The sequence below is a fragment of the Oncorhynchus masou genome, chromosome 13 (assembly GCF_036934945.1).
Source record: "Oncorhynchus masou masou isolate Uvic2021 chromosome 13, UVic_Omas_1.1, whole genome shotgun sequence".
Lineage (NCBI taxonomy): Eukaryota > Metazoa > Chordata > Actinopteri > Salmoniformes > Salmonidae > Oncorhynchus > Oncorhynchus masou.
Genome location: NC_088224.1, coordinates 13,361,579 through 13,383,409, shown reverse-complemented (window position 1 = coordinate 13,383,409; position 21,831 = coordinate 13,361,579). Strand labels below are relative to the sequence as shown.

At 47.6% G+C, this 21,831-nt stretch overlaps 1 protein-coding gene across 2 annotated transcripts in view; it reads left to right on the top strand.

Moving 5' to 3' along the window:
• LOC135551751 (focal adhesion kinase 1-like) overlaps nucleotides 1–21,831 on the top strand; it is a 242,328-nt gene that overhangs the window by 36,496 nt on the left and 184,001 nt on the right. The window contains exon 1 of one of the 2 annotated variants that reach the window (XM_064982959.1): nucleotides 19,437–19,644. The exons of the other annotated variant lie outside the window; for it this stretch is intronic. Within the exon in view, the coding sequence (XP_064839031.1) occupies nucleotides 19,626–19,644 (19 nt within the window). The 5' untranslated portion in view covers nucleotides 19,437–19,625. Of the gene's footprint in view, nucleotides 1–19,436; nucleotides 19,645–21,831 lie in introns of those variants that run through there. 2 annotated transcript variants of the gene reach the window in all.

Here is a 21,831-nt window from a genome sequence, read left to right as displayed (position 1 = left end):
TTCAGATTGGTACTTTGTATAGGAAGTAGATGATGTTCAGACTGGTACTGTATATAGGAAGTAGATGATGTTCAGATTGGTACTGTATATAGGAAGTAGATGATGTTCAGATTGGTACTGTGTATAGGAAGTAGATGATGTTCAGACTGGTACTGTGTATAAGAAGTAGATGATGTTCAGATTGGTACTGTGTATAGGAAGTATATGATGTTCAGATTGGTACTGTATATAGGAAGTAGATGATGTTCAGATTGGTACTGTGTATAAGAAGTAGATGATGTTCAGATTGGTACTGTGTATAGGAAGTATATGATGTTGAGATTGGTACTGTATATAGGAAGTAGATGATGTTCAGATTGGTACTGTATATAGGAAGTAGATGATGTTCAGACTGGTACTGTATATAGGAAGTAGATGATGTTCAGATTGGTACTGTATATAGGAAGTAGATGATGTTCAGATTGGTACTGTATATAGGAAGTAGATGATGTTCAGATTGGTACTGTATATAGGAAGTAGATGATGTTCAGATTGGTACTGTATATAGGAAGTAGATGATGTTCAGATTGGTACTGTGTATAGGAAGTAGATGATGTTCAGACTGGTACTGTATATAGGAAGTAGATGATGTTCAGATTGGTACTGTATATAGGAAGTAGATGATGTTCAGATTGGTACTGTATATAGGAAGTAGATGATGTTCAGACTGGTACTGTGTATAGGAAGTATATGATGTTCAGATTGGTACTGTGTATAGGAAGTAGATGATGTTCAGATTGGTACTGTGTATAGGAAGTAGATGATGTTCAGACTGGTACTGTATATAGGAAGTATATGATGTTCAGATTGGTACTGTATATAGGAAAGCAGTTTCTCATTCATTCCTCAAAGAGAGCTTCCCCACGTTTGATCACCCATCTTTGAATGCAGACTGCGTGTCTCCCTTTATGATATGATTTGAAGCTCATGCTGCCAGTGGAGGGAGAAAAGTGGCATTCTGAGACTTGCAGCAAGCCATCATGATGCTTCTGCCTCCCTGTTTGACTTCCAAGGTAGCACCATTCACACAGCCGAGCACACGCACACACGCAAACACACACACACAGCTGAGCAGCCAGCGCTCTGTGCTCGTGGACTCTTTGCGTTTGAAGTGGGTGCATTGGAAGGTTTCGTCCCTGTCAGAAAGCAGCGTGAGTGTCTAACATCAAAGCTAGAGCCGCTTTCTCCGCTTAACACCAAACCCTCTGCTGGCAGTGTGATAGTGGAGGGAGGGAGGGAGGGGGAGGGAGGGAGGGAGGGGGGGGGGGGGGGGGGGAAGGGAGGGAGGGGGGGAGAGGGAGGGAGGGGGGGGGGGAGAGGGAGGGAGGGAGGGGGGGGAGGGAGGGAGGGGGGGAGAGGGAGGGAGGGGAGGGGGGGAGAGGGAGGGAGGGAGGGAGGGGAGGGGGGAGAGGGAGGGAGGGGAGGGGGAGAGGGAGGGAGGGAGGGAGGGAGGGAGGGGGGGGGAGAGGGAGGGAGGGAGGGGGGAGAGGGAGGGAGGGAGGGGGGAGGGGGGGGGGGGGAGGTGGAGGGGGGAGGGGAGGAAGAGGAAGAGGGAGGGGAGGGAGGGCGGATATGCTCCCTCTGATATCTGCATTCTCACAGGAGCATACTGAGGAGAACTAACTGTTTTATGTGTGGGGTTTTTAGGTAACCAATCATCACTTGTTTGTTCCCTAGAAAAAAAGGCTTTGCATTGCTTTTTATTATGAGCTGCAATTCTTAGCTGTTTTTTTTTCTCCAACCTTTATTTAACTTGGCAAGTCAGTTTAAAAACAAATTCTTATTTACAATGACGGTCTACCCCGGCAAAACCCTCCCCTAACCCGGACGACGCTGGGGCAATTGTGCGCCGCCCTATGGTACTCCCGATCACGGCCGGGTGTCGAACCAGGGTCTGTAGTGACGCCTCTATAGCACTGAGATGCAGTGCCTTAGACCGCAGCGCCACTCTGGAGCCTTGGAGGAGGAGTTTATGCTGGTTTCCATTGTCTCACTTTTTTTTAGTATGAAATACTAGGAAAGCAGATGCAGAAGGGTGTATTTGTTTTGCGATGGGGTGAATGATGTCAGATGTGGAGGTGTAAATGATTTTCCTCTGCTTACTTTAGAAACATTTCAACCATAGCACGCAAGGTTTGGGGGGGGGGTTAGATGTTTCCTGTCAAGCATTTCCAAGTTTAATTTTCAGAGCGTACACAAGGTTGTCATGTATTGGCACGTCTCGTGGTTAATGGAGTAATGTTGTTTCCAATATGAGTTCTGTCATATTATCTGTTTGCTTGACACAAAACATTATCTTTTTTTCTGTCTTGGGCTGTTGTTTCATTGGACACATCTTGTCTGTATCCCAAATGGCAGCCTATTCCCTACATAGGGCACTACTTTTGACTGTAGACCTACGGGATATGCTTCTCTAAGTAACTATATTAAAATCAATAACCTTGACAGATAATGAAACCTTTGGCTTTCATGGACTTAATTGAGGTGTTTCACAAAAATCTAAGCAGAGGAATCTTGTCGAAATTGCTTTAAATCTTTTTACAGTAATGTTTCTAATTTATTCTGAATGTTAAACCACATTAGGACTTGTTTGCCAGTGGAGTACAGTCGGTAATCCGTTTTAGGCCATTTTGGAAGGGTGGGGCAGTTTCCCCACGGTTTCCATTGATGCACGTACATAGTTTGCTCAAAGGTCAGGAAGTAGGGATGTTAACGCTTAACCGTTAATGGATTAGCAGCTGGCAATCCATTTGACCGGCCATGCTTATTGGTCTATAGGTTAATTAGCATACTTTTGTGGACTTAAGTTGGCGCGCGTGTATTTCTGTTAGTCATCATTAGGATTGCACATTTTGGGGAATATTCAGAGGTGGAAACTTTCTGTGGGAATTAATGGGAATATGGGAATTAACAGACATATATGCAAATTAATATTAGTACCATTTAAATGTAGATGTTTTTTGCATTGAAACATAAGCCTTTTACCTTATCATGAGTTTACATAATTGCAAATTATTAAATCCTTCTAATAGAAATTTAAATAATAAATGTAGTTACAAATTGAACTTTAATTAAATGAGTTGACTCTTCACATGGGATGATTTCACTGAACATCAAAAGAAAGGGATTATTGAATGATCCCCAATGATCCATCACATCTCCCAAAAATGTTTTCAACATCTGTAAAATGAAACTAGAAACTAAAGCTTTGGTTCTTCCTCTCAGGCTTCCATGTCTTCTCCCTGGACCTCCTCAATGTCCACCTCTTGAACATCAGACTCTGAGGCCTCTTCTTCACTGTCACTTTCCAACCTGGTTGAGGATGGCTTGTTGTCAGGCTCAAAAAGCCACAAATTTGCCTTTTTCAACCCTTGTATTGGTCAGCCTATTGTGTGCTTTGGTGTGTGTTCCCAAACAAGGACCAGTTGCGCTCTGAGGCGGTTGATGTTGGTGGGATTTGGAGGGTGATGGAGGCAACAGCGGAAAGAGCCTCAGATCCACAAAGTCTCTTCTACCAGGTGGCTGATGAGATACGTTGGCACGACTGCAATATTGTATTTCCATCCCAAAGCCCTTGCTTGGAAGTGTACTTCGCCAGACTGCCAAGAACCTTCCAGGCCAAGGTGGTGAGACAAGTTAGTGATGACACCATAGGCATTGTTGACCTCTTCACCAGACAGGATGCTCTTGCCAGCATACTTGGGATCCAACATGTACCCTGCAGTGTCTATGGGCTTCAGGCAGAAGTCTTCAGGCTTTTTGATACATTTCAGAACTGCAGTTTCCTCTGCTTAAAGCAACATTGAAGTGGGCAGGGCAGTACAGATTTCTTCTCTTACATCTGCAAGCAGAGTCTGAGGGAGACAATGCCATTCTGTCTGATGTTCAATCTGTGCAATGGCTACTGCTATAGGTTTCAGGAGTTTCAGGCTGCTTACCACTCTCTCCCAAAATACATCATCCAGGATGATCCTCTTGACGGGAATGTCCATATCGGCAGACTGTGATATGGCCATTTCTTGGAGAGACTCCTTCCCCTCCAGGAGACTGTCAAACATGATGACGACACCACCCCAAAAGGGTTTTTCTGGGCAGCTTCAATGTGGTGCTCTTATTCTTCTCACTTTGCTTGGTGAGGTTGATTGCTGCTATAACTTGATGACCCTTCACACATCTAACCATTTCCTTGGCTCTCTTATAGAGTATATTGATTGTTTTCAGTGCAATGATGTCCTTGAGGAGCAGAGTCAATGCATGAGCAGCACAGCCAATGGGTGTGATGTGAGGTTAGGACTCCTCCACTTTAGACCAAGCAGCCTTCATGTTCGCAGCATTGTTTGTCACCAGTGCAAATACCTTCTGTGGTCTAAGGTCATTGATGACTGCCTTCAGCTCATCTGCAATGTAGAGACCGTTGTGTGTTGTCCCTTGTGTCTGTGCTCTTGTAGAATACTGGTTGAGGGGTGGAGATGTAGTTAATTATTCCTTGCCCACAAACATTCGACCACCCATCAGAGATGATTGCAATACAGTCTGCTTTCTCTATGATTTGCTTGACCTTCACTTAAACTCTGCATCCAGCAAATGAGTAGATAAAGCATGTCTGGTTGGAGGGGTGTATGCTGGGTGAAGAACATTCAGAAATCTCTTCCAATACACATTGCCTGTGAGCATCAGAGGTGAACCCAGTTGTATACACAGCTCGAGCAATACATTCATCAGCATTTCTCTAACTACGTTCCTCCATTGAGTCCAAGAACCGTCTGATTCCAGGAGAACCATGAGCTGTTGCTATCGATAAGGTGTCTGATTCATCATTTTCACCTCGAATAGAAGTAGAGGGACTTTTGTCAGAGATTGCTTGTTGTGAGCACTGAGGGAACTTTATGCACTTGGCCAGATGATTCTGCATCTTTTTTTTGCATTCTTCACACATGATTTGGCACAGTATTGTACACAGCTTTTCCTTCTACATTAGCTGCAGTGAAACATCAGATAGTGCCCGTGGCATTTTCCTGTAAAGATTAGAAAAAAATTAGTAACAAAAACAAATACAATTCCATGTACAGATAAATAGTTAAGCAGTTAGATTAAACAACTCCTTTGTCAGATAAATGTTTTAAAATGAAACAACATGTTTGGAAACGGGTGAATTAACACTCCTCAGTTAGCAGGCTCAAGCAAGCTAAAACCCACATGGTAGCAAAAACTAACTAGCAGAAATTGTTAACAAGTTGGAAATTATTTAAACACACTTTGCCGTAGGCTACTAGTTAATAGTTAAACAAAACATAATGTATGTCATATAAAATATATTCACCCCACCCAGTATTGTAAAGAAAACTTACCAGAAAGCATGTCGTCCTTGGCTCAGACAGTGTAGTAGTGTGGGCTCAATAGCATCTCATTCGTGTGCAAGATCTTGAGAATCAGCTGTGCATGTGATGGAAGTGTGACCTGCATATGTGATAGAAAAATGTTCACAAGGAAAATTTCCCTGAAAAATTCTGAACATTTACGGGAAAGTTTCTCACCCTTTGCAACCCTAGTTGCCATGCATTTTTAAATATCACGCGCACAGCATACAGAGCCAAGTTTGAGGAGTGGAATAGCCTACCATATGTCAGGCTACTGGAGTGAAGCCTGCTGTTGGAAGCCCTGTCATTGCGAAACAAATAGCAATTCTATAAATGCGATCGCGTGTTAAAAACGTTGGTGGCCACAAAGAAATAAGAGCTTTTTTAAATTTCTTAATCTCAGCACGTAAAGCGCGCCTCCCATTCGCCATTCGGATGCATAGGCTATAGCCTGCCTACCATTGACTATCAGCCCATCACCCACCACTGAGCTTGGGCAGTATAATTGTTTGAAACCTGAACGTTTTACTCTACTTCAAATAAGGAGGCATGTCCTACCTCAATTCAAAGTAGCCTTGCGAAAATCCATCCATAGAAACATATAGGCAATTATTGTATAAAGACTTAAATCCATTCCTTGTGCCATTAATCTGCATTTCTCTCCTGTTCTATTGGTTTTTATATCATCTTTCTTTCATTGTCCAGAAGCCAAAGGCACAATCATAGTCATATAAGCAAGCCATCATGGTAGTTGCTATTAGATTAGAATTTTCATCTCTGTCCTACGAAACTGCTCAAATTAGGTTTGCTGTTTAGAACTGTGCTTTCCCCTAATTGCATTTTGGGTTAATGTTTGAAAATGACGTTTCATTTTCTGCGTCATTACAGGAGTTTCATGTTCAATAATAGGTTATAGCCTTTTGACTGTAAGACTGTAGGCTTGCTATTGTTGCATGTCTCCGTTTAAGCTCTTAAAGAAACATTTCCGGTCCTTGTGTGCATGTATAGTATCAGAGAAGAAGAGGCGAAGCAAGAGGTATCACTCTCGCCAAAATAAGTCCAATGTGTTTATATGGGTTTATTTTGGGCCTAAGCTTGTCGCCTGTCTTTCTGCCTTTGGACGACTCCCATTGTTAGGGAGGAAACATAAGCATCTCGTCACTATATCTCTGATAGTATTTTCTGTTGGTTATGTCATTTTACTGTTTGGGAAATGTGTAACAGTTTCTTGTCCAGTTAATTAGTCGGCAGCAAAATTGTCTGAAATTTGCACCCTCACCAGGAAGGCATTTTCCCCCAGCCAGTCACAATCCAGCATGTGTCAGGTCTGCACACATGAACACGTCAGAGAGACGTTCTTTAGGTTAACTGATGATATGACTGGGTATCCAGACTCACTCGCACCCTGTTGCCAAATTCCATTGATTGATAGGTTTACTACATTCATTGTGTGCTCCCTCTCTGGCCTCCAGGTCACCAGGCTGCTCGTTATGGCGCACACCTGTCACGTGCGTGTCATCAGACTCACCTGGACTCCATTACCTCCCTGATTACCTTCCCTATATATGTCCCTCCCTTTGGTTCCTTCCCCAGGCCTTCTGTTCCAGTGTCATATCTGTGCGTTGTTTGTGTTTCTTGTTTTGTATTTAGTTGCGTTTGTTTATAATAACACTCACTCCCTGAACTTGCTTCCTGACTCTCAGTGCACTACGTTACACTGCTTCATTATTAATAATCACATTAACACAAGGACCACTCACTCCCTGAACTTGCTTCCTGACTCTCAGTGCACTACGTTACACTGCTTCATTATTAATAATCACATTAACACAAGGACCACTCACTCCCTGAACTTGCTTCCTGACTCTCAGTGCACTACGTTACACCACTTCATTATTAATAATCACATTAACACAAGGACCACCATAGGCCACCGAAGTTTGATTTTGTAAATGTAAAAAATGTACATACAAAAAAATCTATGTCCTGCTCTTTCCCTGACTTTTACAAAAAATAAAATATTTTACACCTCGTATTTGTAAGATTAAAAGAAAAAAATCACAAACAGAAGAGCCTTTTGGACCTGTTTTTTTCACACCTACTGTATTCCTAACTTAAAAACCTCTTAAGGATCAGACCCTTTTTTTTCTTCCAATTTTCACCTAAAATTACATACCCAAATCGAACTGCCTGTAGCTCAGGATCTGTGCATGGTATGCATATACTTGATACCATTTGAAGTTTTTGGAAATGTGAAATTAGGAGAATATAACACATTAGATCTGGTAAAAGATCATACAAAGAAAAACTGTGTTTGAAATGCATCTTTGAAATGCAAGAGAAAGGCCAAAATGTAATATTCCAGGTTAGGCGCAATTTAGATGTTGGCCACTAGATGGAAGCAGTGTATGTGCAAACTTTTAGACTGATTCAAAGAACCATTGCAGTTCTGTTCAAAATGTTTTATCAAGACTGCCCAATATACCTAATTGGTTTATTAATACATTTTCAAGTTCATAACTGTGCACTCTCCTCAAACAATAGCATGATTTTCTTTCACTGTAATAGGAGAAATAATGACAAATGGATAAATGAGCAATAATTGTGCACTTTACTTCACAATTGAATTTAAATTAGGCCAAACTGAATGATGAGGGTGAAGAGGTTGATTTAATTTAGAACAACAATATTGTAAGAATGAGTTTGTTTTATGCCTATTTATCAGTGTTGGAGCTCATTTTAATAATTTGACTGGGCATTTTGCGGATTGATACCATTCTCTTTGACAAAGCTGTTACAGGTCCTTTATTTAACATATATAGTCAGTTAAGAAGAAAATCTAATTTACAATGACTGCCTATTCCGGTCAAACCCAGACGACGCTGGGCCAATTGTGCGCTGCCCTATGGGACTCCCAATCACGGCCGTATGTGATACAGCCTGGATTTGAACCAGGCATCTTGCACTGAGATGCAGTGCCTTAGACCACTGCGCCACTCGGAAGCCTATTACTAATCACATTTATTGTAAGGGAAACAAACACATGCTCTGTGTTGCAGTAGGCCTTTAGAATAATGCAAAACATATCCTTGACTCTATCCAACTTGATGAGCAGGAATGAGACGATGCCAGTCAGCCTGCACAGCCGGCCCATTGAAACTATACCAAAACTAATTTCACACATAAGAGTTAGCCTATAGACAAGATTACATTGACAATAATCTGATGAGTGACAATATTAGGGAAAGGAGCATCACTTTATCAAATCCTCCTTCAGAGTCACATGCAGGTAAAATCGTTTAGATTTCTATATAGTATCAGAAAGATCATATTCTGCTGTTTCTATGACCTTTGTCAGCTCTATTTCCAAATGTAACTTTTTTCCAAGAATAACCGTGCTGTCCATGCATTCAGCACATGATCACTCGTGTGGCAGCATTGCTCTGGCTACTAAGCAAAAAACTAGTAACATAAAACTTAACATTTTAAATATGCTATTCTGTCATCCATGGATGAATGGGTGACAGAAACAGAAATCCTGTATAAACTGATAATGGTGCATGTGACTTCAGTGAAATGAATGATGAGGAGGTTGATTGAATTTGATTGATCTGAATGATGAGGATGATTTGAATTTAGAACAATAGTGTAATTATGATAAAGAAATGTGGGCGGTATCACAACTCAGGATAAGACCCAGATGCAGACACAGGTGGTAGATGGTTTGGTTCTCAGAATATTTATTATCACAAAGGGTAAGGCAAAATGGCAGGTCGAAGGCAAGCAGAGGTTCGTAATCCAAGGCAGAGTCAACAAGGAACAGAATGGCAGACAGACAGTCAGGGCAGGCAGAAAGGTCAGAACCGGGAGGACTAAATATGGGAGACAAAGGGCTGTTTTCCAAGAATAACCATGCAAAGACAAAGGTTTAATCCTAGACACATGGAAAGTGGGATGTATACGGAGGGTACGGGGCAACAGAAGATGGAAAGCGGAGAGGCTAAGGACTTTAGAGATGGGGAATGGACCAATTAAAACAAGGACAACATTTAAAAGACTCCACCCGGAGGGGCAGATCATACCCTCTGCCTGGGGAGCGGGGGTCCCCCGCTTCCAGGTACGCCAACAGCGGTGGATGAACATCTGGGCTGAGGGTATGCTGACCTCTTGCTCAAGGAAGAGCAGGGATGGGTTACCCAAGGAACACTTGAAGCGTGAGAGTCCAGTGAGGGAGCTGGGAAGGGAGTTGCGGGCGTACTCCACCCACACAAGTTGCTGGCTCCAGGTGGTGGGGTTGGCAGAGACGAGGCAGCTAAGAGTAGTCTCCAGGTCCTGATTGGCTCGCTCCGATTGGCTGTTGGACTGGGGATGAAACCCGGAGGACAGGCTGGCCGATGCCCAAATATGGGTGCAGAATGCCTTCCAGAAGCTGGACAAGAACTGAGGCCCCCAATTGGAGACCATGTCGACCAGAAGTCCATGGATCTGGAAGACGTGCTGCACCATAAGCTGGGCCGTCTCCTTGGCTAAAGGTTACTTGGGAAGGGAGAATGAAATGCGCAGCTTTGGAAAACCTATCCACCACAGTAAGGATGGTGGTGTTGCCATCTGACGGAGGGAGACCAGTGACAAAGTCCAGGGATATGTGGGACCAGGGGCAATGAGGAACAGGGAGTGGTTAAAGGAGGCCAGCCGGAGCTTGCCGCTGAGTCTTGTTCTGTACGCAAGCAGTGCAGGCGGTGACGAATGCGGAGATGTCCGGAACCATGATGGCCACCAAAAACATTGTCGATTGAAAGCCAGGGTCCGACGGGAGCCAGGATGACAGATGAGTTTAGAGGAATGGGCCCATTCCTGGAACGGGGACCGAGCCGAATCTGTGACAAAAACCCGCTACGTCTTGCGGTCCCAGCTTTCAATACCCCAGATTGAAAGATGCTAGACAGGAGTAGGGTGAAGGGTCTCGAGGTCAGATGGTGTAGCAGTGGAACTATACAGGCAGTAGAGTGCGTCAGGCTTCAACATGTTGGGCCAGGACGGTTGGCAAAATTGAATCGAGTGAATAATAAAGCCCAACAAACCTGCCTTGAGTTGAGGCTCTTGGCGGTGCGGAGATATTCGATATTCTTGTGGTCGGTCCGCTGTAAGAATGGATTTTCCGCCCCTTCAAGCCAGTGCCTCCACTCCTCCAATGCCATCTTGACCACCAGAAGTTAGATGTCCCACATCATAGTTCCTCTCAGTGGAATTGAGACGATGGGAATGCGCAGGGATGCTGCTTTTGGCCCTGGCAAGAATGCTGGGACAGGACGGCCCCCACTCCAATGTCCGAAGCATCAACCTCCACCACGAACTGACGAGACAGGTCCGGATGGATTAGGATGAGGGCTGTCGTGAAACTGTGCTTCAGATCCAGAAACGCCCCCGGTCAGCAGCTGGGGAAAATATGAACAGAACCTTGGGAGAGGTGAGTGCAGAGAGGGGGGAGGCCAGGGTGCTGTATCCCCAAAATAAAGTGGAGGTAGAAATGAGCAAATCCCAGGAAACGTTGCAACAACACTCTGGATGTGGATTGGGGCCAATCCACCTCCGCACTCACCTTGTCAGGATCCATCTGAATGTTCCCTGCAGCGATGACGTATATCAGAAAGGAGATGGTGGAATGATGGAACTCTAATTTCTCCGCTTTAACAAACAGCTTGTTCTCCAGAAGGCACTCGAGGACTTGTCGGACATGGAGAACATGCTCTTGAGCCGACCGGGAAAAGAAAAGGATGTCGTCGAGATGGACAAATACAAACCAGTTCCACAAGTCACGAGGGAACATCGTTGCACAGGGCCTGGAACACTGCGAGAGCATTGGTCAGACCAAACGTTATAACCAGGTACTCGTAGTGTCCGATAGCCGTGTTGAAGGCTGTCTTCCACTCGTCTCCTTCCCATATCCGAACCAGGTGGTAGGAGGTCCAACTCTGAAAAGATGGTTGCCCCCTCGAGACGCTCGAAAGCCGTGGAGAGGAGAGGTAGCGGGTAATGATTTTTTACCGTTATGTCATTGAGGCCTCAGTAGTCGATACACGGAGCAGGGTTTTGTTCTTTTCCACAAAGAAAAACCCTGCGCCGGCTGCTAGAGAGTCCTCAATGTATACCTCCATGGTCTTGGTCTCCAGGCCAGACAGGGAATAAAGCCGCCCCCCAGGTGGTGTGGTTCCCGGGAGGAGGTCATGGTGCAATCGTAAGGTCGATGCGGAGGAAGGGATGTGGCTCGAGCCTTGTTGAATAATTCCTGGTTCTTCGCAGGAACGGGGGAGAGATCTTTTCCAAAGCTTGCAGAAGGATGTCCCAGGGCAGGCTGCTCCGCTTTAAGGCAATGTGTGTGGCAGAACGAGCTATAAACTGTATAAACTGAATGGACTCAGTCATTACCCGACACTCGCAGGTTAATGGGAACCGTACTGTGAGTGACCCTGCCAATAGAGCCGTCTGTCCAAAGCTCTGGCATCCATGGGAATGGAGAGTAGTTGAGTAGAGACACCCTGGTATCTGAGCTGGGTATTATCCATGAAGCTCTCGTCAGCCCCAGAGTCAATGAGCAAATGGAAGAGATTTTGATACAGGCGGGAGAGTGCATCAGGCTTCAGCATGTTGGGCCCAGGACGGTTGGCAAAATTGAATCAACACCTTCCGCACCAAAGAGAAGGAACTGGAAAATGTGTGCAAGGAGAAGGCCAGCGCCCTGGAGAAGTTCAAGCAGAGCAACGAATGGAACAAGCACGACGTGGAGCGTTGATGGATCCTGACAAGGTGAAAGCGGAGGTGGATTGGCCCCAACCCACATCCAGAGTGCTGTTGCAACGTTACCTGGGATTTGCTCATTTCTACCGCCACTTTATTTCGGGGATACACAGCAGGATAGCGTGGAGAGGAGTACGAGTAATGGTGGTTTGGATACTCCCTGTATGGCCCGCCAGTGTACCTGTACCTACTGATGAGCCTGGTCTTTTACTGGACAGGTGGCTATGTAATGTCCTGTAGTACCACAATACAGGCAACTGTTGGAGCTCAGCCTGCTTAAATGTTCACTAGGAGAAAATCTAGCTCTGTCCAGTTGCATGGCCCCAGGAGGAGACAAGCTGCCAGTCCCCGAGGGGGCTCGGTGATATTGAATTATCTCGGGAATGCAGGTGTCGGACACTTCCAGGGTTCTTCAGTGGCAAGGGAGAAACTGTGTACGAGCGAGTGTGGCTGACAACAGACAACCTCACCCTCCTGCGTTCCCGTAGGCGCCCAGTGATCCTTATAGTCAATGCTATGGGGGAGTCGAGATCCCTGGGTAACTCCCAGGCTGCGAGTTCCTCTTTGATTGCCTCCGATATTTCATGAAGGAAGGTGTCGAACAGGGACTCCGGGTTCCAGGCACTCTCGGCGGCCAGCATGCGAAAGTCAACCGTGTAGTCTGCTTCACTGCGGGAGTCTTGACACAGACGAAGTAGCTTCTGAGCAGCCTCTCTCCCAGACACCGGGGAATCGAACACCTTCCTTACCTCCGCCACGAAATCCTCCAGACTGTCAAATGACGGATTGTTGAGTGGGCGCCCTTCCAAGCATCAGCGTTATGAGATACTCTATCTTCGACCAATCCGAAGAAGGCTAGGCTGTAGCTCAAAGACAAGGGAGCACTGGGAGAGAAACGCTTGGCAGGTTCCAGGATCTCCAGCATAGAGCTCCAGGGCTCTTGGGAAGCCTGTGTAGGCTTGGGAGAAACATTGCTAGCAGCGAGGTTACTGAGCGCCTGGGAGGTTTCCGTTGTGGCTTGCTACAGTAATGGGTTGAACATATAGTCATGTCGTTCCTCCAAAGTATGGTAACTCCATAAGGTTCTGAAGTAGCTCCTTGTGTCTTCCAATGGGGGCTCCTTGCAGGGAGATGTTGTGGAGCTGGTCTGAGCGTTGTGGAGTTGGCCTGAGTCTGCTGGGTTCAGTCATGGCCAGTTAGTACTATCACAACTCAATATAAGACCCAGATGCAAACACAGGAGGTAGATGGTTTGGTTCTCAGAATATTTATTATCAAAAAGGGTATGGCAAAAGTGCAGGTCGATGGCAAGCAGAGGTTTGTAATCCAAGGCAGGTAGGGTCAGCGCAAGCAGAAAGGTGTAAACCGGGAAGACTGGAGTCTGGCCGACTGGCGGATCTGGAAGAGTCTGGCCGACTGGCGGATCTGGAAGAGTCTGGCCGACTGGCGGATCTGGAAGAGTCTGGCCGGCTGGCGGATCTGGAAGAGTCTGGCCGGCTGGCGGATCTGGAAGAGTCTGGCCGGCTGGCGGATCTGGAAGAGTCTGGCCGGCTGGCGGATCTGGAAGAGTCTGGCCGGCTGGCGGATCTGGAAGAGTCTGGCCGGCTGGCGGATCTGGAAGAGTCTGGCCGGCTGGCGGATCTGGAAGAGTCTGGCCGGCTGGCGGATCTGGAAGAGTCTGGCCGGCTGGCGGATTTTGGCCGGCTGGCGGATCCGGAAGAGTCTGGCCGGCTGGCGGATCCGGAAGAGTCTGGCCGGCTGGCGGATCCGGAAGAGTCTGGCCGGCTGGCGGATCCGGAAGAGTCTGGCCGGCTGGCGGATCCTGGCAGACTGACGGCTCTGGTTGCACCATACTGACTGGCAGCTCTGGCGGCTCCTTGCAGACTGGCAGCTCTGGCGGCTCCTTGCAGACTGGCAGCTCTGGCGGCTCCTTGCAGACTGGCAGCTCTGGCGGCTCCTTGCAGACTGGCAGCTCCTCGCACTGGGGACACCGTGCACACCACAGCATAACACGGTGCCTGCCCGGTCTCTCTAGCCCCCCGGTAACCACAGGAAGTTGACGCAGGTCTCCTACCTGGCTTCGCCATACTTCCTGTGAGCCCCCCCCAATACATTTTTGGGGCTGACTCTCGGGCTTCCATCCGCGTCGCCGTGCTGCCTCTTCATACCAGCGCCTCTCCGCTTTTACCGCCTCCAGTTCTTCCTTGGGGCGGCGATATTCTCCAGGCTGAACCCAGGGTCCTTTACCATCCAGTTCGTCCTCCCATGTCCATTCCTCTTTGAGCTGCTCCTGTTGCCTCTTCTCCTGCTGCACCTTGGGGAGGCTACACTCCCCTGGTTTAGCCCAGTTTCCTCTCCCGTCGAGGATTTCCTCCCATGTCCAAGAGTCCTGTGTCTTTGGCCGCTGTTGCTGCTGTCCGTTACCACGCCGCTTGGTCCTGTTGTGGTGGGTGATGTTAGGGTTTTCCTCTGGTGAAGGAGAAGCGGACCAAAATGCAGCGTGGTGGTTATTCATGTTGTTTAATGAAAGGAACTAGACATGAAATAACTAACAAAACAATACATGTATGAAAGGACTGTTTAGGTTTTCTGGTGAAAACACAGAGACAGGAACAATCACCCACCAACACACAGTGAAACCCAGGCTACCTAAATATGGTTCTCAATCAGAGACAATGACTAACACCTGCCTCTGATTGAGAACCATATCAGGCCAGACATAGAAATAGACAAACAAGACATCCAACATAGAATGCCCACTCAGATCACACCCTGACCAACCAAAACATAGAAACATACAAAGTAAACTATGGTCAGGGTGTGACAATTACACTGTAATGGTTTTATTGGAAGGGAAACGAAAATAAGCTATCTTTCCTAGGACTTTGTAGAATTACACAAAACATATATCTTATATTTCCACAAATATTTCTTCATGCAATTAATCCTTTATAATAGTTGATGCACTATTTATCAAGCGTTTGGCGCTTGTGTTTGCTGTACCTTGCAGGTTGATGCATATGCTGAAGGCGACGCCCAGCATAGTTCTCTAATGGGTACTGCTAGGCATAAAGGCGGTGCTAGTGTTTATCTCCATGTAATATCACTGATTTGTAAGATTTATGGTCTGTCCATCAAGAACTTCCAATTCTTGATTGTCTAATGTAATAAATAAATAATAATACATTTAAATTATAACATGCTTTCAATTGAAAGACAATAGCAAAGTGCAAAGTATGTTGGCCAAATTCCATGTTGTTATAGGTGTCTAGTTGCAATCAGTTTGGTTAGTGCTGGCTCAGCCCTGGTCCATTCTCCAGGGGTTAGGGTTTAGTGTGTAGTTGCAGTCAGTTTGGTTAGTTCTGGCTCAGACCTTGTCCATTCCCCAGGGGTTAGGGTTTAGTGTGTAGTTGGTCAGTTTGGTTAGTTCTGGCTCAGCCCTTGTCCATTACCCAGGGGTTAGGGTTTAGTGTGTAGTTGCAATCAGTGTGGTTAGTTCTGACTCAGCCCTTGTCCATTACCCAGGGGTTAGGGTTTAGTGTGTAGTTGCAGTCAGTTTGGTTAGTTCTGGCTCAGCCCTTGTCCATTACCCAGGGGTTAGGGTTTAGTGTGTAGTTGCAGTCAGTTTGGTTAGTTCTGGCTCAGCCCTTGTCCATTCCCCAGGGTGTAGTGTGTAGTTGCAACCAGTTTGGTTAGTTCTGACTCAGCCCTTGTCCATTCCCCAGGGGTTAGGTTTTAGTGTCTAGTTGCAGTCAGTTTGGTTAGTTCTGGCTCAGCCCTTGTCCATTCCCCAGGGATTAGGGTTAGGGTTTAGTGTCTAGTTGCAGTCAGTTTGGTTAGTTCTGGCTCAGCCCTTGTCCATTACCCAGGGGTTAGGGTTTAGTGTCTAGTTGCAATCAGTTTGGTTAGTTCTGGCTCAGCCCTTGTCCATTCCCCAGGGGTTAGGGTTTAGTGTCTAGTTGCAGTCAGTTTGGTTAGTTCTGGCTCAGCCCTTGTCCATTCCCCAGGGGTTAGGGTTTAGTGTCTAGTTGCAGTCGGTTTGGTTAGTTCTGGCTCAGCCCTTGTCCATTCCCCAGGGGTTAGGGTTTAGTGTGTAGTTGGTCGGTTTGGTTATTTCTGGCTCAGCCCTTGTCCATTACCCAGGGGTTAGGGTTTGGTGTGTAGTTGCAGTCAGTTTGGATAGTTCTGGCTCAGCCCTTGTCCATTATCCAGGGGTTAGGGTTTAGTGTGTAGTTGCAGTCAGTTTGGTTAGTTCTGGCTCAGCCCTTGTCCATTACACAGGGGTTAGGGTTTAGTGTGTAGTTGCAGTCAGTTTGGTTAGTTCTGGCTCAGCCCTTGTCCATTCCCTAGGGGTTAGGGTTTAGTGTGTAGTTGCAGTCAGTTTGGTTAGTTCTGGCTCAGCCCTTGTCCATTCCCCAGGGTGTAGTGTGTAGTTGCAGTCAGTTTGGTTAGTTCTGGCTCAGACCTTGTCCATTACCCAGGGGTTAGGGTTTAGTGTGTAGTTGCAATCAGTGTGGTTAGTTCTGACTCAGCCCTTGTCCATTACCCAGGGGTTAGGGTTTAGTGTGTAGTTGCAGTCAGTTTGGTTAGTTCTGGCTCAGCCCTTGTCCATTCCCCAGGGTGTAGTGTGTAGTTGCAACCAGTTTGGTTAGTTCTGACTCAGCCCTTGTCCATTCCCCAGGGGTTAGGGTTTAGTGTCTAGTTGCAGTCAGTTTGCTTAGTTCTGGCTCAGACCTTGTCCATTCCCCAGGGGTTAGGGTTTAGTGTCTAGTTGCAGTCAGTTTGGTTAGTTCTGGCTCAGCCCTTGTCCATTCCCCAGGGATTAGGGTTAGGGTTTAGTGTGTAGTTGCAGTCAGTTTGGTTAGTTCTGGCTCAGCCCTTGTCCATTACCCAGGGGTTAGGGTTTAGTGTCTAGTTGCAATCAGTTTGGTTAGTTCTGGCTCAGCCCTTGTCCATTCCCCAGGGGTTAGGGTTTAGTGTCTAGTTGCAGTCAGTTTGGTTAGTTCTGGCTCAGCCCTTGTCCATTCCCCAGGGGTTAGGGTTTAGTGTCTAGTTGCAGTCGGTTTGGTTAGTTCTGGCTCAGCCCTTGTCCATTCCCCAGGGGTTAGGGTTTAGTGTGTAGTTGGTCGGTTTGGTTATTTCTGGCTCAGCCCTTGTCCATTACCCAGGGGTTAGGGTTTGGTGTGTAGTTGCAGTCAGTTTGGATAGTTCTGGCTCAGCCCTTGTCCATTATCCAGGGGTTAGGGTTTAGTGTGTAGTTGCAGTCAGTTTGGTTAGTTCTGGCTCAGCCCTTGTCCATTACACAGGGGTTAGGGTTTAGTGTGTAGTTGCAGTCAGTTTGGTTAGTTCTGGCTCAGCCCTTGTCCATTCCCTAGGGGTTAGGGTTTAGTGTGTAGTTGCAGTCAGTTTGGTTAGTTCTGGCTCAGCCCTTGTCCATTCCCCAGGGTGTAGTGTGTAGTTGCAGTCAGTTTGGTTAGTTCTGGCTCAGACCTTGTCCATTCCCCAGGGGTTAGGGTTTAGTGTGTAGTTGCAGTCAGTTTGGTTAGTTCTGGCTCAGACCTTGTCCATTCCCCAGGGGTTAGGGTTTAGTGTCTAGTTGCAGTCAGTTTGGTTTGTTCTGGCTCAGACCTTGTCCATTCCCCAGGGGTTAGGGTTTAGTGTGTAGTTGCTGTCAGTTTGGTTAGTTCTGGCTCAGCCCTTGTCCATTCCCCAGGGATTAGGGTTAGGGTTTAGTGTCTAGTTGCAGTCAGTTTGGTTAGTTCTGGCTCAACCCTTGTCCATTCCCCAGGGGTTAGGGTTTAGTGTCTAGTTGCAGTCAGTTTGGTTAGTGCTGGCTCAGCCCTGGTCCATTCCCCAGGGGTTAGGGTTTAGTGTCTAGTTGCAGTCAGTTTGGTTAGTGCTGGCTCAGCCCTGGTCCATTCCCCAGGGGTTAGGGTTTAGTGTGTAGTTGCTGTCAGTTTGGTTAGTTCTGGCTCAGCCCTTGTCCATTCCCCAGCGATTAGGGTGACCTCTGGCCCTTCAAATGAGCTTCCCATCAGTCACACAGTACACACACACCACAGCATAGCCACAGGAAGTAGGGGTGCTGAGGGTGCTGCAGCAACCCCCTGGAAATTCTGAATTACAATAAAATGTTCAGAAGCATATATATATTATATACAGTTAAATACATATTTTTCAGTATTCACCCCCCCTCTCCCATCCATCCCTATAGAGAGAGGAAATGGAAGAAAGCGAACAGAAGAAGCCGACGCTAGTGAGATCTGTGTGTGACTGTCTACTGCAGGGGTGTCAAAGTGATTCAGCCCCTTGGGCTGCATTTGATCTTCAACAGGGTCCGGAGGGCCACACTGAAAATGTGTTATATTTCCTCTGTGTCAAAATGTGCAATAAATAGTCCTCCATCTAACGTCTTGGGATTTTCGATGTTCCTTGACTGTCTAGATTTAATTTCAGTGATTTATTAGCAAGCTGGACACAGTCAAGAAACTGTATTCATGTAAGTCCATTATTTATTTACTCAAACCACCCACGGCCAGATTGGGACCCCTTGTGGTCCGTCTGTTTGACACCCCTATTGTGTGTAGTGATGCCTCGGCAGTGTGATGGTAGATGCAGGAAGCTGGTTTTATGTGTCTCCCTGTCTGCTCTCTATTGAGGGCTTATGGCCATGCACTGTGATGGACGGCTATTGTTGGTGACATTTGATTTACTTTTCTGTTCGTCCTGCCCCCTCCTCTCTTCCTCCCTTTTCCCCCTTTCTCTCTCTCAATTCCTTTTATCTCTCTCTCTCTCACTCTGTTTCTCACCGTGCTTTCTTCCTTTCCTTCTCTTTATCCCCTCCTCCTGCTCTTCCCCCTCCCTCCTCCTCCTCCTCCTGCTCTCGACCCTCCCCCTCCTCCTCCTGCTCTTCCTTCTTCCTCCTCTTCCTGCTCTTCCCCCTCCCTCCTCCTGCTCTTACCCCCCCTCCTCCTGCTCTTTCCCCCTCCCTGCCCCTGCTCTTCCCCCTCTCTCCTCCTGTTCTTTCCTCCTCCTAATCTTGCTCTTATCCCTTCTTTCTCTTGCTCTTTCCCCTCCCTCCTCTTGCTCCTGCTCTTCCCCCTCTTGCTTCCCCTACCTTCTCCGTCCGAGAGACAAAGACCCCAGCCGCCTCCTATTTCTATCTCTCTCATCCCCCTCTCTCTGTCATTCGGAGGCAGTCCGTCCGTCGGCTGTGTGCGTACACTTGGCTCTCACACACACACACACACACACACTCTGTCTCTCCATAGTGTGAGAAGTAAGGCTACTGTGCTCTACATGGCAGGATATTGTCTTGGTTAAGGCCAGTAAAGGGGGTAGTGGATTGCATGTCGCCGAGGCAACACAGCTTTGTGTATCAATTAGATCCGTCCTTCCGGTCCCCTGGCTACTGGTTTGGCATTTCTTCTTTAAATGGAAGGACTATATCACGGTAAGGATGGCTTTTTTTGTCTTGCTGCTCTGTTCTCGTGTGGTTTAGGCTACGCCGCTACGGTTCGACCCTGCTCTGTTCTCGTGTGGTTTAGGCTACGCTGCTACGGTTCGACCCTGCTCTGTTCTCGTGTGGTTTAGGCTACGCCGCTACGGGTCGACCCTGCTCTGTTCTCGTGTGGTTTAGGCTACGCCGCTACGGGTCGACCCTGCTCTGTTCTCGTGTGGTTTAGGCTACGCCGCTACGGGTCGACCCTGCTCTGTTCTCGTGTGGTTTAGGCTACGCCGCTACGGTTCGACCCTGCTCTGTTCTCGTATGGTTTAGGCTACGCCGCTACGGTTCGACCCTGCTCTGTTCTCGTGTGGTTTAGGCTACGCCGCTACGGTTCGACCCTGCTCTGTTCTCGTGTGGTTTAGGCTACGCCGCTACGGTTCGACCCTGCTCTGGTCTCGTGTGGTTTAGGCTACGCTGCTACGGTTCGACCCTGCTCTGTTCTCGTGTGGTTTAGGCTACGCTGCTACGGTTCGACCCTGCTCTGTTCTCGTGTGGTTTAGGCTACGCTGCTACGGTTCGACCCTGCTCTGTTCTCGTGTGGTTTAGGCTACGCCGCTACGGTTCGACCCTGCTCTGGTTTATGCTAGGCTAGCTACGGTTCGACCCTGCTCTGGTTTATGCTAGGCTAGCTACGGTTCGACCCTGCTCTGGTTTATGCTAGGCTAGCTACGGTTCGACCCTGCTCTGGTTTTTGCTAGGCTAGCTACGGTTCGACCCTGCTCTGGTTTATGCTAGGCTAGCTACGGTTCGACCCTGCTCTGTTCTCGTGTGGTTTAGGCTACGCTGCTACGGTTCGACCCTGCTCTGGTTTATGCTAGGCTAGCTACGGTTCGACCCTGCTCTGGTTTATGCTAGGCTAGCTACGGTTCGACCCTGCTCTGGTTTATGCTAGGCTAGCTACGGTTCGACCCTGCTCTGGTTTTTGCTAGGCTAGCTACGGTTCGACCCTGCTCTGGTTTATGCTAGGCTAGCTACGGTTCGACCCTGCTCTGGTTTATGCTAGGCTAGCTACGGTTCGACCCTGCTCTGGTTTATGTTAGGCTAGCTACGGTTCGACCCTGTTCTGGTTTATGCTAGGCTAGCTACGGTTCGACCCTGCTCTGGTTTATGCTAGGCTAGCTACGGTTCGACCCTGCTCTGGTTTATGCTAGGCTAGCTACGGTTCGACCCTGCTCTGGTTTATGTTAGGCTAGCTACGGTTCGACCCTGTTCTGGTTTATGCTAGGCTGGCTACGGTTCGACCCTGTTCTGGTTTATGTTAGGCTGGCTACGGTTCGACCCTGCTCTGGTTTATGTTAGGCTAGCTACGGTTCGACCCTGCTCTGGTTTATGTTAGGCTAGCTACGGTTCGACTCTGCTCTGGTTTATGCTAGGCTAACTACGGTTCGACCCTGCTCTGGTTTATGCTAGGCTAGCTACGGTTCGACCCTGCTCTGGTTTATGTTAGGCTAGCTACGGTTCGACCCTGCTCTGGTTTATGTTAGGCTAGCTACGGTTCGACCCTGCTCTGGTTTATGTTAGGCTAGCTACGGTTCGACCCTGTTCTGGTTTATGCTAGGCTAGCTACGGTTCGACCCTGTTCTGGTTTATGCTAGGCTAGCTACGGTTCGACCCTGTTCTGGTTTATGCTAGGCTAGCTACGGTTCGACCCTGCTCTGGTTTATGCTAGGCTAGCTACGGTTCGACCCTGCTCTGGTTTATGCTAGGCTAGCTACGGTTCGACCCTGCTCTGGTTTATGCTAGGCTAGCTGCGGTTCGACCCTGCTCTGGTTTATGCTAGGCTAGCTACGGTTCGACCCTGCTCTGGTTTATGCTAGGCTAGCTACGGTTCGACCCTGCTCTGGTTTATGCTAGGCTAGCTACGGTTCGACCCTGTTCTGGTTTATGTTAGGCTAGCTACGGTTCGACCCTGTTCTGGTTTATGCTAGGCTAGCTACGGTTCGACCCTGCTCTGGTTTATGCTAGGCTAGCTACGGTTCGACCCTGCTCTGGTTTATGCTAGGCTAGCTACGGTTCGACCCTGCTCTGGTTTATGCTAGGCTAGCTTGCTGAATGGAACAGCGTTTACAGTAGTATTTTCCTGTCCCTCTGCACTGGTGTGTGTGTGATTTCTGAAATCCTGTTATCTGTGTT